Genomic DNA, 17138 nt, shown 5'->3' on the forward strand with positions numbered 1-17138 from the left:
CCACAAGAGTCAAGCCAGATACGATCAAAGTAGTGGATCTCAGGCGATGCCCGAGTTCTGAAAGAGCTCCCTGCTGCATGCAGTAGAGAAGAGAAGAGGGTTTTGGTCCATGTATCTATCCCTGCCTCGTGAGCGTTTCTAGACCTTGTATGATAGATCACACGAGTTTCGGGGTCTGAGCTGAACAAGAACTGCCAGAGCGTTCGTAATTGTTCCCCCCTCCCTCAATATTGTTGTAAATCGAGGCATTTTCAGCTTTGTTTCGATTCATCTCGTGTTGAATCAGAAGACATCAGACATTGACTGTATGTCATTGACTACCACGGATAGGAACATCTCGTACTGATCGCGTGCAAGTGGACATAATGACGACTAGTTTTGGGCTCCTAGCCAAGTAATGACCATTAGCCAGTTTCGATGTATTGTCAGTCTTCCAACCATTTTTGTTAGCCGTGGCATCTTTGCTTAGGCGCCATGGTTGTCATGACCAAGAAACTAGGGGTAACTGGTAGGGGCCAGACATTGGCTCGGGGGATTTTTAGCCATTGGGCCAGAGCTGGTCTGACATAACGGTCGCAACTAGGCCCAACACAGACTCGCTTACTGGAGTCAAGGCCAAGTGACATGTCACCAAATATAAATTTCCCTGAAGCTTGAATCTCCCCGAACATAGTCAGTTGGTATCAGAACCATTACACTGCCATCCAGCCAGGAGAACATACCCCGAGGCGATTAGAAGAACTACGCCCCAAGTTTTGGCAAATTATAGCATGCATAGAGTGAGACCCTGTTGCAATATAGCTGCGTGACCCTCTTCTGTTGTATGGCGTGGGAGGTCAATATGCCAATTCGACATATTAATCGAGCTTTAGACGAGATTCCAGAAGCAGTCCGTTGTGCCACACCTTGAGCTAAAATTATGACCAAAGGTATTGCAGCCAATACACTCTCCTCCATACATAATACAACTTTGTCTCGTTTGTGTGTATTGAGACTGTGCAAACGATTCTCCGTCTTCATCGAGCTTGCATGGTTGTAATGTGACTTTCTGGGGTGATAGTGAGGAGCGGCCGCTCGGAGGAGGAGTGCTGATGTAGAGGCACGACAACGACGTCGAAAATTAGTGACGGCGGCGGCGGCGGCGCAAAACATCCTTGGAACCGGAGATTTAATCATGGCCGCAGACGTCGACAAGATGCGATAATATGCACTGGTGCCCATAAGCAACATGGCTCATCCGGTATGCCATGCGCATGCCATGCTTGGCCCGCTTGAGCGACAAGGGTATTTATCTGTCTGGGCCGCCATCACCGCAAATCAAGCTCAACGATTAAAGATCTAGCGCTCACCAAGACGGAAAATTTGTCTGCGTATGTGTCCACGATGGTACTGTTGCATTCACTAGATGGTACGGACTGCTCCTTTTCCTGTGTGCGCAGTGTAGGGTCCAGATGTATTCCTGCGCAATACCTACCTGATGGAACTCGGAGTGGTCGGTGGGATCGCACTAGCCAGTAGTCAGCCGTTTATTAAAGGCTGCAGTAGTCAACAGCAACGTCATGAAAACTTGATTAGACGCCAAACCACACAACTCGAGTCAGTTTCGAAGCGACTCCATGCAACAGCTGGAAAGGAAGACAGGGTGTCTAGAAGACCAGACGACTGAGGCAGCCAGGTTCGGATGTTTCCCTTCACGCTGTAGCTAATTGAAATGAACGCCCGCCCAGAGCTTTCCAACCTGACACTATGCACCTGGCAGTGACAGCTGCATAGTGGGGGGAAGAAATCTGCTAGTAGAGGGAGCCTGAAGAGCTGCTTGCACTCCGAAGATGATGTGAAGCCACAGCTAGCATGTTTGACCATCATAAAATAAAGCCTGCTCTGACTTTATTGATAGGCAAGTGCATCTGGATCATTTGTGAGGGCCTATGTCTGTATCATCGAAGTATCTACTCCGTACCTGTGAGTTGAACGTCTGCGTAGCACCTTATAGTGAGATCTGAGTGTCCCTCGTCACGGGCCGGACTGCCACCCTAGCCACCTTATCGACTCGGGATGTTCCTAATAGCACTGGCTCGGAGTCTTCGAACCTGCGATGCGTCATCAACGATCCCCTGGATCATGTGCTCGGTTGCAGAAGAAAAGGATGCCCCCACAAGATAGTGGGAGCCGATGCGGCGTATCGTCTTGTGTTGCTCACCATGTTGTGATCCGGCTCCTAGGCATGAGCGAGTCTCGAGTCGAAAACGTATTGTTGAAGAACCAGAGGACAGGGATCATACGTGGTACAATTGACTGGGGCTAAACCTTGCACCCTGACACCAGATCTCACGGCATTACGCGCCTGGATTTCTCGGCATGCTGTAACGTCAGTATTTCGATGCACTGTTTATTGGGAGGCAATAGGAGAAGAATGTTTGTACCTACACATGAAGAGACTGCGATATCAAACAAAGGTTAGAAAAGGTTAATCGGCGCCGGCCATGGTTGGAGTTGAGCTGACTAGGTAGTTACCTTAGGTAGGTTCCTTCCAATCTAAGTTGGAGGTAAGCACGACCTCGAAAAGTGACTGGGTTAGCAAACCCAGCTGCCATGGATGCAATTACCTGTTGTAGAGAACAATGACAAGGCCCCGTGTCAACCAGAAGGCGCTTCCCTCAAGTGGGCCCTGTCTCTTGATTCCTGTCTACAAGCTTCACCAAGGGAAAGAGGCGAACAAGGTATGAGTGAGGCCTCTACATGTCACGGCGATATCACAACACTTACAAGCTACTAATCTATCTGCCATGAGAATTGTGACGTAAGTATTGACGAAGAGCAATCTACACCAATTTTCTCTATTTCAGGGATCAAGACCACCTGCCACAGTACAACCAAAGCACCTAGCGCCTAGCACCTGGCTCCTTGGTCATGTCATGTTCCTGTGAGGGTCCAGCCACCTTTTCCTCGTCTTCCGCGCCGCCCGTCGCTGTCGCTATGTCTGGCTAGATTCGCGATACTAGCCTGGGGGCTAGGTGTCCCATGCCCCAGGGTCCGATATCCCAGGCCACTGGGGCTCGTTTGAGGGCTGATGGACGTTGAACGTTGCCGGCCGGAACAATAAAGCTAAACTTGTCTGAGCCAATATCGCTTGGATCGCCATCGCCCCAAACCCCAAACGGCGCTCTATCCTTCTCCTATCACGGTGATACAGTACCTAGTGGGTTAATAAAGCGTCAACTATGTTCAGACAAGCCTCACAAGATACTAATAAGCGAGGCATGGAGCGGAAAACTCCCGACCTCCATTTTGTACAGGCCCAACCCGCATCTCATCTTGCTTGGCCACTGTTTCTTGCATCACCATCTATTACTTGGCCCCCGTTTTCAGGAAACCCTAGCTGCAACCTCGGCCCTGCGCCCCTGAGTTTTCTCCGTCCATACCCCAGTATCAGGACGACAGGCCTCTCTGTATCCGTACCTCAGTTAGTTCCTATTGCAGTCGCAGGCATCATGAATGGCCTCGTTAATTCGGAGCACCGGCCGAACAATCGCTACCGATTTTCACAACGTGGCTTTGCCTTCAGTTTAAACACTACCTATACTGGAAACCCTAAGTCCACCAAGAGTACCAGTCATGAACGCCAACAACATGAACTAAAGCCACCGCTAACATACACGCCCTGAAGGGATAGTGTAATTAACACCCCGTATTGCGGCCAACCCGTGAAGCTTGCGAGACTTGGAGCTTTCGGTACCTGAATTCGTCCCTATCAATCATGTTTATTATGGACAGAGGACAAGTTTGTGAGCCAGTCGCATACGAGCTCCACCTTGGCCTTCCTGTGCACATCCGCGTGCAATGAACTACACTGTATTTGCGCAACTGATATACGATGCACAGCGTCGACGTTAAATGTCTATTCAAGGGCGGAACAGATCAGATCTACTAGTAATATGAGGTCGACACTTGGATTCTCTTGGGGTCTGAAGCTCCCAGCCACGAACATCGTGAAGGGCACGATCAATTAACTACAACTCAGCCCACTTGCTGTGGCCCATGGGCCATCAATTGGCCAATGCCTTTCTGCCCTCACTCGACTTTCTTCGACTGGCCACTCACCCTGTCCCAATGGTTCCTGAGAGTCTATCATTCTTTGAGCTTCCATAAATGACTTCACAGTGGCTTATCTTGGTCGTGAGCTGTAGTGTTTCCGGATTTCCTGGACAAAGTATGTCATGGGTTTCGACAAAAAGTGCTTTCGAATTCTGTAATCACTCGCATGCTGCTCAATAACCAACAATTAAACAAACGTCCATACCCTAGTTTGAACTTTGTAGTTTGGCTGACTACCATGATCCTTGGCCACGAACGCACATATGTAAATCATGTGTCCTTCTTGACTTACACCGTTGTAGGGTTACCAAGCAAGTTGGCACCAAGGTGCTGGTTGGGTCAGGTTTGCTGGGTTCTCAGGGTTTTCCTTGTCGCACCCCTCCCCCCCCCCGGCCGGGCGTTGAGGTCTCGACAACCTTCATAACGGGCCACCAAGACTATCTCCACAAGCCCTGAAGTATACACTCAGGGCCCTAGTCTAGCTTGCTTCGACTGGACTGGACTCGGCTGGGCTGTCCCATTGCGCGGGCCCTTACTCGACAAGACAAGACTCCAGTATCGTACCAGGTCAAGTTTGTTAACACCTGCATTTACATTTACATCTCTGTCTTTCGTCTGAGTCTTAGTTTTGGTCTCAGGCGTAAGCTTCTGTTTTGGACTTAACGTTCTCGACTTCATCCTTGTCCCTGCTTTCTCCTTGCTCAGGTACAGGTACAGATACAGATGCAGAACTTGTTACTGCTTCAATGGACATGCTCGTTGCTTGTTTTTGTTGCCCTTCTCTCTCAATTCCGTTCATTCGGGACAGCCGATATCTAACCCAGCCAGTCGGCGCGAGCCCGACTTGACTACGGCGGCTCTCTCACTCCATTCAGCGTCTTCCTCGACCGCCCTTGTTCATCTTGATCTTGCCTTGCACCCCCGCTATCAAAATTGAAGAGCACCCTCCACCGATTAACAAGAACCTCTCCCTCGGTGCTCAGCGAGAAGCAAAGGCTAGAAGGTTGTAGCTAATATTGCTTCTGCTTGTTCACACTATTACGTCGCCTATACCACTACTTCCAACTGATATAACGCCCCAATCACCATCACGTATTCTGTCTTATTGCTTCCGCGCCAAATCTCTCACTCTGGTGATCTTCTGGCGCATATTGCAAAGACCAAGGCAGGCGGAGAATTCTGGTTATGGAAATCTACCGGAACCCTTGATTGACTTAGCAGCCACTCTAAAATCCGAACCAGGGTCCTACTGCCCTGTCACCAACCCTGATCCATCCAAGCTGCATCTCAGTCGCGCTGCCACTCAGAGAGAAGGTTTTATTGCATACATAGTCTCACAAAAACCAAGCGTAGGCCACCGAACAGTCTCCGTCCACAGCCCGATCACTTGTGTTCACGGCCTCCCGGCCAGCAAGGGGCCCGAATATACTTACTCACCCGGTTCCGCCTCTTAGGTTCCGGCCCTGAGTATCTGCAGTTGGCCGCTTCCGTCTCGACCTCCCAACTGCACGGCTTGACGTTGTATCACCAGGACCTCTCCAAGATCGCATCTTTGTAGTATCACGGTGCAGCATCTCGTCTCACGCCTCCTCGCTTTGGCACTCACTTGTCGCTTCTTTGATCACTGACTCGCTACCGTTGAAGTGTTCCTTCACAACCGTCAGCCTATCATCTCGAATGCCCTTGGTAACTTCTGCTCCTCTGCCACCTCAGCTCCGCAGATCTTAGAAGCGGGGCACCTCTCCATCAAGATCAGCTACAACGACCTTACAGCTCGCAACTCGAAAGAAGGGGTTGTCGGACTGGTAAGAAGCTGTTGAATTTGCACCTGGAGCTTAACAAGAGATACTTCTTTGTCCAGGTCAGCTAGATCTTGACCGGTGGTCATTGACGACAACTGGAAGTTAGCTCAGATCAAATCTGCTTGTATCGCAAAGACAGATCAAGACGACAAACCCAGAGTGTATCTTTGTTGTTTCTAGCTCAGGGTTGGAGTTCCTGTCTGTCCAGCCAACTAATCCTGTAGCAACTTTGCCCTCATGGTCATCAAGGGATCCGTCTCCGATTCAGCTTCCGTCCCGCTCGGCCAACGCCGCGGCATCTCAGACCTGGCGCAAATTGCCTTAGACCTGGCCTGGGTATCCGAGAGCGCAGAGCAAGACTCTTTTGCTCGATATCGAGCATATCCCTCTCCACCCATGTCAGGATCTCCGCCCCTCCCCCCGAAGCAGCCCCAAGACGCTGGGGATCGAAGGCAAGCACCAGCGGGCTATTCAGCTTCTAGCCAACCCGATACTTACTGGGGCAACTCAAATCAACAATTACCGACTGATCGCCGAGGACCTGCCAATATGCAGACTGCGCTTCCTAGATTATTCCAACCAGGGCCCCCAGACGCACCACCGTTTTCATATCGAAGGACAGAAGAGATCGTACCTCGACCTGTTTCGTACATCCAACCAGGGGGACCATCTATGCCCCAGTCATCTGGTTATATTCCTCCAGGAATTCCTGGGGCACCTTCGTCTTACACGTCATCTGTTCGCCCGTCAGTGGTTGAGAACCAGCCCATGACTTCGCCAAAATCGCAGAGGAAAACGAAAGGTCATGTGGCCTCTGCATGTGTCCCTTGTAAACGAGCGCATCTTCGGTAAGTGGTCCTCTATGTGTCCATATGAACTAGCTGTACTAACTCGTGATTAGCTGCGATGGTATGTTTTCGAGATCCTATTCCTTTACGTTATGTTGTGGAATCCCTTTCCTTGCTCAAGAATCCTCCAAGATTGGGAGATGATGCCAACTTGGCCAGTCCACGGCTGGGTCTCTTGTCGATACCTTGGGTATGGCCAAGCGGAATGCACATATCGATATACGCTTCTGATATAACTTCGCAAGGACAAGGAGCGCTAATACATTCATAGCACAACGTCCATGTTCGAGATGTATCACGAATGGGAAGGAAGAATCATGCGTCGATGTTCAACATAAGAAAAGAGGACGACCGCGACTAAGAGACGATCGTGAAACTCGCTATGATCCATCCAGATTTCCTCATCCGCAAGATACTACAGCAAGGCGACCATTGAGCATATACCCTTCGGCCGTTCCAATAGGACCTGGGTAAGTCGGATGATGTGACTTACTGGCATTTTGTCGAAGTGCTAATGATTTGATAATAGGGAACATATGAATCCGAGATATCCTGAGCGAGGGCCCAATATGGACGCTCCCACTTTCCCACCCCCTTTATCGATCGGGCCTCGAGGAGCAGACCCTGTTGCTTTCTTGAACATGAAGATGGATTTTGCGAAGGCATCGCCAGCTTTTATGGAAGCTGTAGGCCATGTGGAACTCCAGGGACAGAACTTGGGGGATGTCGTTGTTCCTGCGGAGAGGGAGAAAGTTGTGTCGATTAGAAGTCAACTGATCGAGGAGCAAACACGGAAGGAGCCGAACTATTTACCCCCAATCCTTTCTCGACTCGACCATATCATCCAGGGACTTGGGTTTGGCGCAGAGGATATCGGACGCTTCCAACTCGACCGAAATGAATACCTAACTTTCAGAGCTGCTGATGGACAACCGAGACAGTATCCCGTTCGACTCGGACTCGAGAAGGAGGGCTCGATCTACGTCGTTGTCATAGTCCTGAGCTTACCACCCCGGCATGCGTACCCTTTACCTTCTTCGCCTGCCACCAGAGAGGCTTCGCATGCGTATGGTTCTCAGCCGCCAACTCCACAGTCTCTGTACAGGACACCGGTGCCGCCAGGGCCACTCTTCGATATGCCCAGAAGTCGATTCAACGAAGTCCCACTGGTATCTCGACCGGCTACTGTTCCCCTAACACAGTTGCCTGCCAACATAAATCCTGGAGTTGCTGCTGGGGCGGGTTCAACTTCGTATGCTGCATCACCAAGTCATACAGAGTATGGAGGACCCCCGTCATATAATGTTCCCCGAAGCGAACTGCCCCCTGCAAGCGTGTATCGACCTCAAGCAGCTTTTCAGCTCCCACCAATTCGAGCTCAGCCAGGACCAGAGCAGCCTCGGCCACGGACACGCGAGGAAAGGCCCAACCGAGTTGATATTGGCGGTCTGATCGACAAGCCCGATGACCCTGAGCGGCGGCGATAAGTGTTGTTGATATTTGCATAGATGGAAGTTGGATCATGTGGAGCGTCCAGATACATGGCTTGTTTGATTTTTGTTGTTTTGATTTTAGTGCGGCGGGATTTTGTGTCTACCAAGACACCACATGTACTATAATCCTCTTGTTATGATTGTGTCTTGTGTATCGTTATGTGTATGAGAGCGAGAAAGGAGGGTGAATACGGCCTGGTGGTGTCGCTGAGGCATCTGTGCATTTGCAGCCGGCGGCGTTAGGTTGGGGAGAGCGACAACAGTTTTGCAATGTCGAATATATCCATACAGTTGGGTTCAGCTAGGCTGATCTTTGTTGTTAGACAGCTTTGTGTGAGCAGAGAATTTGGGTTTAGTTGAGTTTGAATGCGTTGTGGTATGTGAAAGAACGGCCAAACGAGGTCAGTGATGCGTTGTGGTGGGACTGGACATAGAATAAGGCCGACGGCATGTCTTGCCTGGGCTTGAGGAATAAGACTCGGCAAAACAGAGGAGAGTGAGTCAGATTATGCAAGAGGAAAAGAAGAGGATGTGAATACCGGACGCGATACAATGAGTAATAGCACGTGTTTGGTAACACAGACAGAAGCACAGGCATGAGCATTACGGGTGCCAGAAGGTGTTACAGTGCGGCGCTGATGTGATGTGACAAGGACAAACAAGGACAAGGCAGGCCAGGGAAGGGTCTTTAAAAGCCAATGAGAAGTGAGTGCAACGGATATGTGCAGCACAATTCGGATATACACAGAATCATGGATCCAATAGAAGGATGTGATGTGCGAGTCAATACCCAAATCTGGCTCTGTTGATGTGCGATTCGCAGGGGGTTCCTGGGGGGCGTGTGCGTTTAAAGAGATGTATTCAATGTTAAGGTACCTTGCCTAAATTTTTAAAATTAAATATTCTCCGAGTCCTTTAGTTCATCCGCATCCGCATCTGCCTGCCGCACCGTCCGCCCCCCCGTTATCCGTCTGCGCATGGAACGTTACGGCAGTTGGGGAGACGGCAGACGGGAGAAGGGGTGGACACTCCCGCTTAGGCAGACTCGGAGGAGGACCCGTCACCCCGGTATGGTATCGAAATAAATGAGCTGAGCTGAGCTGTGGCGGTGCTTGACGATGATGTCACGGGGAGGGAGAGAGAATCTTGCTTATATAGATGTAGAGGTTATGTTATAGTGGAGTGTTTTATCGCGTATTGCTTGTACAATTAAGAACTTGAACACGCTTTTGAATTCTTCTATATCCCAGTTTGACCAGGTTTACCAACTCGACGTGCGTACCATATTGCAATAAGAATCGATACTTGAAAGAGGAGAAGAGCAATATCAGAAGAAACTCTGGAAAGAAACAAAAGGGAAATACAATATTGTTATACATTTTGTCTCGCGACTATTGGTCTTGTATCCGACTCGCTGCCTCTAGACCCCAACATGCCTTTTTTGACTGTATGTAACGTTATTACTCAGTTCAGTTTCGGCAACTTGGGCATATGATGGGGCATTTGATGGTCGAGTTTCTTGCTATCTTCCCATTGAGCACCAAGGTCGTCTCCCAGGGGGTCATTTCCATTGGCGACACCGGTAGCTGAGTTCGAGAGATAAAAGTGTTCGAGGGCGTTCATGTCGCGGTCTCCGGGTGCGGGGCGTCCCGGAGGTGGGGATCCGGTCCGGAAGCTACAGTGGGAGCAACGGTTTGATGCGGAGGAGCTGGAGCGTGATGATCCTCCATGAATAGAGCCCGAGCAGAGGCAGCTAAAAAAAGAAAAAAAGTCTTATTAGTAGGGTTCAATACGAAGGATCGCTGTGAAACAAACCTCTTGGATGACTGAGTCTTTGAGTTTGAGTTTGGGAGTGAGTCGGCTGCCATCTTGAATGGTTGAGACGTGTGCCGATGGATCTGGGGTTGAGTTCTTATTGCAGGGTACAGGGTCGATCTCTAAGTGGAATGGGATGGGCCAACAGAGATTGAATGAAGGATGTGAAGGATGGAAAATATGGAAAATATTGACAGATATATAATAGAGGTTACTCTGGAGTAGTAAAAAGATAGATCTTACAAAATAATTCTTGGGAGTAATAGATGGAATAACCCATCTCTTTTATGGGGGTTTGGCTCTTGAAATGGGCAAACCATGGGCGGACCATCTGCCTCTTATCTAGCCTCCACTGGCACAAGGAGGTAATGCTGAATGAATGAATGACCCATTTTCAATCTCTGTTTAGTCTAAGGAAATGGAAAAATCTAGCATTGGGCTGACTGCTTGGCTTCTGCATTCGATGCGATGCGTGGTACCTTGCATTTCGTAGTGCGCAATTTTACACAAAGAGAGTGTGCCAGGCTGTGTTGTCTTGGGTTGTGCCTTATTCAGCAACACCACCATCCACTGAAAGAGCCTATCCAAGGCTTACAATGAGGCAATGCAGCGGCTTGGAGGTGCCACAGAAAGGTATTTCTCTTGCTTTTCACATGCTATAGAGGAGCAATGGATTCACAATGTAGGCAGGTGCATTGTGTGCCTGCATTTGCAACGATGGATCTTAAACACAAACATTATGTGAATTGCACTGCGACATAGCGCAAAACACCAGTGGCAAACAATTATGCATCAGGTGAGAGAACATACAAACAAAACTTTGCGATGAGTTCTCTTGTCCCTTTCCACGGGCGTTGGTCCGCATCATTATCATCATCCATGCCTACCGTTCAGGCAGCCGTTCAGGATACGCATATTTCAGTCAAAGAAAATCGTTAGCAACAGCCACCAACGCTACCTTGAGGTGGGTACATTTGCTGTGCATTCAAAAAACCGCCTGGCTACTTGGTGATTGGAGGTTGAAAGTGAAAGAACACTCATGGAAGCACAGTCAGTTCGTCACCAAGACAAGGCGTCCAAGACGACAGGGGCCGGCCGTGAAAATCCTCGACAAACCAAACCTGCCGTCAAATATCATAAAAACAACCTTGTTTAGATTTGTCATGAAGGGAAAAAAAAACGACGACTGTTTGACAGTATTAACCTTCGTCATGAGAGAGAGGCTGTGCTACCAAGAGCGCATATGCGCAATACGCCTTTAGACTACAAGGAGAATTTTAGTGAATCACAAGCCCAGGCTTGCTTACACAAAGAGCCACAACAGTCTACCCGACCCTATAAGGCGGGTGGCACAACTGATAGATGATGCAAAAGGACGGTCCAGGTACATGAACCCCTTGCTCTAGTTTACTCACTCAATTCAGTTGGAGCCCTCACCAGCAACCAACCATGATGCTTCAGTTGTATCTAAATATGTGTAACTTTGCTGCACTGCTGACTGCATTTGTGTCGCTTGCGATCCGCCTTACGCGCGGCGGCGAGAGCTGACGCAGCGTTGAGGTAGCGAAAAATTCACGCTCGTTTAATCATTTATCATCTTTTTTCTTCTCGTTGCCTTCCCTAATTCCTGGGCGCTGAATAAAGTTGAGTCACTGACCGAGGCGCCCCCAATACGTCTTTCATCCCAAGTTGGTTCGATGCAGCTGGAGCTCTTGGAGCAGTAATCAAGGCGAGTTTGAATCCTTGTTGGCGTGTCCATCATTTGTAATTTTAAATGTGGTGAGCGGCGACAAAAAATCATTGGAAGTTACACGCGCCAAACACGGCAAGTCCTTTTCGAAGTGCATCCTACCTGCCTTGAAGTCGAGATGAATTGAATTGAGAAGATATTGGATGGAAGGTGCACCTTGGTGTTGTAGCGTAGTCACGTGGCCGAGCTCATCCGCGCATTACCTATCAATGAGGCCTGCTAACAACCTGCTCTTCACGGCCTGTCCTTGTCTCGCATGAACCGCAACCTTTTCTCCCTTTTTCAACGTATCGGATTCAAAGTAACCTCTTCCCCGGGGTAGGCTATCATCTCGTGTGGCCAATCCTAAGCGCCACGGGAAACGTAGATAATTATGGGACGACACGCCCGAGGAACGAAATGAGAGAAGAGGAAATATCAAGCAACTTGCGCATGACCTACAACGTTTGTCGCCCGACCTGTTCGCATTTAACTACCCCCAGAAGAATTCTTGATACCACCTCACAGGCTGGTTCTTGTGCCCTGGCGCAACAACTCGGCAGCCATAGCTAGAAATGGCAACAGACGCGGATGTTGATATGGGATGTGCCCCAACAGCCTCCGATGACATTCTAAATGTTCCCCCAAGCGGGACGAAAAGAAACGCCGATGGGCAGCCCATTGAAAATTTACCCGCAAAAAGTGATGCGCCTCGCAGAATCAGGGTAAGCAAACTTGAGGCTGTTTCTTCAACGCCTTATGCATAGCCTGGGCTCGCCCGCTAACATGACTGCAGGCACTTGACCCAAACGTGGTGAACAAAATTGCTGCTGGTGAAATTATTGTGGCTCCCGTTCACGCTCTCAAGGAGCTCATCGAGAATGCGGTTGATGCTGGGGCGACCTCTCTGGATGTCCTCGCCAAGGACGGAGGGCTCAAGCTGCTCCAGATAACGGACAATGGTTGTGGTATCCAGGTAATAAAATGATCACCCATGTGCATATCTTCAAAGCTTACTATGGTAACAGAAAGAAGACTTGGCCATTCTTTGCGAGCGTCACACCACATCTAAAATCACCAGCTTTGAAGATCTGGCAGCCATTGCGACATATGGCTTCAGGGGCGAGGCTCTTGCCAGTATCAGCCACATCGCCCATCTCTCCGTGACTACCAAGACGAAAGATTCAGACCTGGCATGGAGGGCCCATTACCTTGATGGGAAGCTTGCTCCGGCAAAGCCTGGCCAGTCGGCAGAGCCCAAAGGTATTGCAGGTCGTCCTGGGACACAAATCACAGTGGAAGACCTTTTCTATAATATCCCGACTCGAAGAAGAGCCTTTCGCTCGCCGGCTGATGAGTTCAACAAGATAATCGATATGGTTGGTCGGTACGCTGTGCACTGCAAAGGCGTTGGATTCACTTGCAAGAAGGCAGGCGAAGCCTCGACAAATTTATCAATACAAGCTCAGGCTACAGTCATTGATCGCATTCGTCAAATCCACGGCAGTGCTGTGGCGAACGAGCTTTTGGAGTTCTCAGTCGCCGAAGACCGTTGGGGTTTCAAAGCTGAGGGTTTCACAACCAACGCAAATTACTCGGTCAAAAAGACAACACTTCTGCTATTCATCAACCATCGATGTGTAGAATCAACCCACATAAAGAAGGCAATTGAGCAAACCTATGCTAATTTCTTGCCTAAGAACGGCCATCCATTCATCTACCTTAGTCTTGAAATCGAACCTGCTCGGGTGGATGTCAACGTTCATCCAACAAAGAGAGAGGTTCACTTTCTCAACGAAGATGAGATCATTCAATCTATATGTGAGCATATCGAGTCTAAACTTGCTGCAGTGGATACAAGCCGGACATTCATGACACAGACACTTCTTCCTGGTGCAAAAGTGATCGATTCCACCCCACAAACAGACAGTGACGGCACGCCGGGTCGAAGAACTCCAGCATCAAAGAAGCGAAGATACTCGAATGACCTAGTGAGGACGGATACAACTGAGCGGAAGATTACATCTATGTTTGCCCGAGCTGGCCCAAGCGAGTCGACTGGCTCTATGGACCACACAGTGGAAACAACCACTGCCCCTGAAGCTCATGAATACGAGATGGTTGACCGCGAATTGGTGCAATGCCGACTGAACAGCGTAAAAAAGTTGAGAGACGAAGTCAGAGAAGATACACACCACGATCTAACCGAGATATTTTCCAACCATACTTTCGTCGGTATCGTGGATGAACAAAGACGGCTGGCAGCAATCCAAGGCGACGTCAAACTGTATCTGATCGATTACGGCCGAACTTGCTACGAGTATTTCTACCAATTGGCACTCACGGATTTTGGTAATTTTGGTGCCATCAAATTCAACCCCTCATTGGACCTTCGCGAGCTGCTTCGAGGGGCAGCGGAAATGGAGAGGAGCTCTATAACCTCACCCGAGGAAGATTTTGAAGTCGAAACCTTGGTAGACCGGGTAGCTGATCAGCTCATCGAGCGCCGCGAGATGCTTCTTGAGTACTTCTCTCTCGAAATATCACCTGCTGGCGAGCTCGTTTCATTACCATTACTATTGAAGGGGTATACGCCACCTCTCGTTAAACTCCCTCGTTTCCTCCTCCGTCTTGGCCCTAGTGTTGACTGGACTGAGGAGAAGGCCTGCTTTGACTCTTTCGTACGCGAACTAGCCACCTTTTACGTTCCAGAACAATTGCCAAGTTTGCCTGGTGATGCAGACAGTATTCGCGAGGAGCATATCCCAGAAGAGTTGCGGGCAAGGCGCCAGCATATCAGACACGCTGTTGAGCATGTCTTCTTTCCGGCATTTAAAGCCAGATTGGTAGCGACCAAGTCGCTGATGGAAGATGGAGTTCTGGAGGTTGCAAATTTGAAAGGCCTTTATCGGGTTTTTGAACGGTGTTAAGAGAGGCCAGTTTGCTCTAGACGTGGGATATAGTGGTATGTTATTTCGGGACTGCTAAGATTTTGAGATCAACGGTTTCAGGGGCCTTGGTGCAAGGCGCTGGGGCCAATCTAAAGGCACCAAAGATAAATTCAGTACAATAATAGTTCAAAGATTCACAAGGGACGTATGGTAGGTACCATGGGCAAAGAAATGGGAGGTGAATCAGAAATGGATCAAATTTCTATAGACGTCCAGAAAAATCAAGTGCTTTTATTTAACCAATTATGCCTGGGGCTTGTTCTTTCGTTTGTATGTCAAGAAACGATTCAAGTTCAACACGGCCTCATCGGCGCGCAGACGAAGCTCGCTGTTGGCACGCTTATCAATGCTCTTGATCATAGTTCGCACCTTGGGAACTGTCTCATCAAGGTGCTTCAGGAAGTTGTTGTTCCAGAAAACCTCCTTGTCGTATGAGTAACTTTCATCAGCATAGATGTCAAAGACCTGGTTGAGAGCCTCAACAGCATCGGCAGTTGGAGTCTCGGGAAGACCAGCAAGGAGAGTAATCAGGAAAGTACCGATATCGTGGTTTCGGTCAATAGGTGCGGGATCGAGGGCCAGCTGGCCAAGAACACCGATACACTTGACGCTGAGGGACTGGAAGGGGTCCTCCAAGTTCTGGGCAGCAGGTGAACCCTTTGTGGCCTGGTAGAGAGCGATGAAGCGGTGGTGCTCATCAGCGAAAGGTGTGTTGGGTCTGCCTCGCAGAGAGCGGGCAACACCCCAGGCAAGACTGGTGACATGAGTCGCGAGGTCGATGTCAGCAGTATCAGTTGCGAGAATAGGAGCGATGACTTGGGTCCAGAGAGCGCGGCCGACGGGGTCCCAGGCATTTTGAATAGGTGCGTTGTGAAGGTCAGAGAAGTCGATGAGGGAGACGGACCAGGCAATGTTGTTGAGAGCGGAGAGGGCGTGGCCTTGCAGGCGAAGGGAAACGTCATCGGTGGGGGAGAGGGATGCTATGCGGATGAGCTCAGGAAGGGCGTTGTCAATGAGAGTCTTGAGGATGGGGAGATCATCGATGTTGCTGTCTTCCTCGTTTCTGTCCGCACCGGTAACCATCTCCATGTCGGCTTCCAGCTCATCGTCGTCCATCTCGTCATCATCTTCCTCGCCTCCCTCCTCCTCGCCGTCAGAGATCTCTTCGTCTGCATCACCCATCTCTTCATCATCCTTGACCTCGGGCTTCTCCTCCTTCTGGGGTTCGGCTTCAGCTGATGTGTTCAATGTTGTTCCAATAGAAGCTAAAATCTCAAGGGCGAGCTGCTGATACTCGACGGGGTTGGCCCAGCCCACAGCATCGGTCATTTGGCCTGGCTCAAATGTCTTGAGAGCCTGTGAAAGGGTGGGGATGAGAAGTGAGTTGTCGGCTCCAAGAGCGATGTCCTGACCGTCGAGAGAGGAAAAGAGGTTGTGGAGGACACCACATGCAAGGACGCCATCGCTGTTGGCGGTCTTGCGCAGGGACAGCAAAGTCCCATAAGTGCGGTACTCCTTGGAGTTGACGACCTTGTCAGATAGCTCTTCGTTATCTTCACAGAGGATCATGAGACAAGCCAGAGCATCACTTCTTAGTGAGACAATATCGGGGCTGCTGGCGAGCTCATCTGAAGTGAGTAGCAAGAGGAAGCGAGTGATGGTGGTGTTGCGGGAGATGGCCTCAAGGATATCGTCTTGAGCTTCTGCGAGAGCAGTAAGGAGAGAAATTAGTGATGAAGCAATGCTGAGAATTGTAGCTTGTTCGGGCTTTGACCGTTTTTGAAATTCGAGGTCCTTAGAGAGGAGCATCTCAGTGATCTGTGAGTGTTAGTATATGAACCATGTTGGAAGAGTAAATACACTCACCGATTTAGCAGCAAACTCGATAGCAGTGAGAATATCAACACGATAGAGATGAACACAGAAATCAGGCTCCTCCTCCTGCGCAAGGATCCTCAGAATACCCCAACCAGCAGCACGGCTCTCAAGAGCAGCATCGGTGAGAGTCTGTGTAGTGATGGTATGAACAATCTGCTCACGCAGAAGCAACTTTCGGCACTTCTCATCTTGGATGATGTTTGAGATGGCCGAAGCAGCAGCAGAGCGAGACTTAGGATCGGCACTCTTGAGATCGTTGATGACTGGGAGAATCTTTGACTCGCGAAGGGCAGCAAGTTCAGGGTCTGAAGGAGGCTTGACGGTCTTTGCGATGGGGTCTTTACGGGCCGCGTGGCCACGGGCTCTTCGAGATTTTCCCATTGCAATATTATCTGTTGTCAGAAAATAAAAGATATTGCCTAAGTTTCACTGCGAGTTGAGAGGCGGCTAAAAATTTACATGAATATTTTGCGACGGCGAATTGGATCGTGCCCCACCATGAAAAATGCCCCGAGTTAAGCCTGACA

At 49.6% G+C, this 17138-nt stretch overlaps 4 protein-coding genes across 4 annotated transcripts; 2 read left to right on the forward strand and 2 right to left on the reverse strand.

Moving 5' to 3' along the window:
• The first annotated feature begins 5842 nt into the window (after positions 1-5842).
• FOBCDRAFT_28659 (uncharacterized protein) lies at positions 5843-8370 on the forward strand. Its single transcript, XM_031179480.3, has 4 exons — positions 5843-6745; positions 6799-6806; positions 7017-7215; positions 7275-8370. The coding sequence occupies exons 1-4, from the start codon at positions 6135-6137 to the stop codon at positions 8230-8232; spliced, it is 1776 nt and encodes a 591-aa protein (XP_031045367.2). The 5' UTR covers positions 5843-6134; the 3' UTR covers positions 8233-8370.
• A 1009-nt stretch (positions 8371-9379) lies between these two features.
• Positions 9380-10397, reverse strand: FOBCDRAFT_318118 (uncharacterized protein). The gene is made up of 2 exons (XM_031179479.3): positions 10054-10397; positions 9380-9991 (listed from the first exon to the last, which is right to left on the reverse strand). The coding sequence occupies exons 1-2, from the start codon at positions 10104-10106 to the stop codon at positions 9703-9705; spliced, it is 342 nt and encodes a 113-aa protein (XP_031045366.2). The 5' UTR covers positions 10107-10397; the 3' UTR covers positions 9380-9702.
• Positions 10398-11983: 1586 nt separating this feature from the next.
• FOBCDRAFT_220486 (uncharacterized protein) lies at positions 11984-14941 on the forward strand. Its single transcript, XM_031179476.3, has 3 exons — positions 11984-12507; positions 12579-12758; positions 12811-14941. The coding sequence occupies exons 1-3, from the start codon at positions 12358-12360 to the stop codon at positions 14710-14712; spliced, it is 2232 nt and encodes a 743-aa protein (XP_031045363.2). The 5' UTR covers positions 11984-12357; the 3' UTR covers positions 14713-14941.
• Positions 14942-17052, reverse strand: FOBCDRAFT_249528 (uncharacterized protein). The gene is made up of 2 exons (XM_031179478.3): positions 16600-17052; positions 14942-16551 (listed from the first exon to the last, which is right to left on the reverse strand). The coding sequence occupies exons 1-2, from the start codon at positions 16990-16992 to the stop codon at positions 14977-14979; spliced, it is 1968 nt and encodes a 655-aa protein (XP_031045365.2). The 5' UTR covers positions 16993-17052; the 3' UTR covers positions 14942-14976.
• Positions 17053-17138: the final 86 nt, after the last annotated feature.

Source organism: Fusarium oxysporum, chromosome IV (genome assembly GCF_013085055.1).
Source record: "Fusarium oxysporum Fo47 chromosome IV, complete sequence".
Classification (NCBI taxonomy): Eukaryota; Fungi; Ascomycota; class Sordariomycetes; order Hypocreales; family Nectriaceae; genus Fusarium; species Fusarium oxysporum.

What these genes read in the sequence shown, in the direction of transcription:
- FOBCDRAFT_28659 (XM_031179480.3), top strand. Translation starts at nt 6,135, where the DNA reads ATGGTCATCAAGGGATCCGTCTCCGATTCAGCTTCCGTCCCGCTCGGC. An exon ending in GCCGTTCCAATAGGACCTGG is followed by an intron (nt 7,216 to 7,274) that starts GTAAGTCGGATG and finishes ATTTGATAATAG; the next exon opens with GGAACATATGAATCCGAGAT.
- FOBCDRAFT_249528 (XM_031179478.3), bottom strand. Translation starts at nt 16,992, where the DNA reads ATGGGAAAATCTCGAAGAGCCCGTGGCCACGCGGCCCGTAAAGACCCC. An exon ending in TCGAGTTTGCTGCTAAATCG is followed by an intron (nt 16,552 to 16,599) that starts GTGAGTGTATTT and finishes TAACACTCACAG; the next exon opens with ATCACTGAGATGCTCCTCTC.
- FOBCDRAFT_318118 (XM_031179479.3), bottom strand. Translation starts at nt 10,106, where the DNA reads ATGGCAGCCGACTCACTCCCAAACTCAAACTCAAAGACTCAGTCATCC. An exon ending in AAGACTCAGTCATCCAAGAG is followed by an intron (nt 9,992 to 10,053) that starts GTTTGTTTCACA and finishes TTCTTTTTTTAG; the next exon opens with CTGCCTCTGCTCGGGCTCTA.
- FOBCDRAFT_220486 (XM_031179476.3), top strand. Translation starts at nt 12,358, where the DNA reads ATGGCAACAGACGCGGATGTTGATATGGGATGTGCCCCAACAGCCTCC. An exon ending in ATGCGCCTCGCAGAATCAGG is followed by an intron (nt 12,508 to 12,578) that starts GTAAGCAAACTT and finishes ACATGACTGCAG; the next exon opens with GCACTTGACCCAAACGTGGT. An exon ending in ACAATGGTTGTGGTATCCAG is followed by an intron (nt 12,759 to 12,810) that starts GTAATAAAATGA and finishes CTATGGTAACAG; the next exon opens with AAAGAAGACTTGGCCATTCT.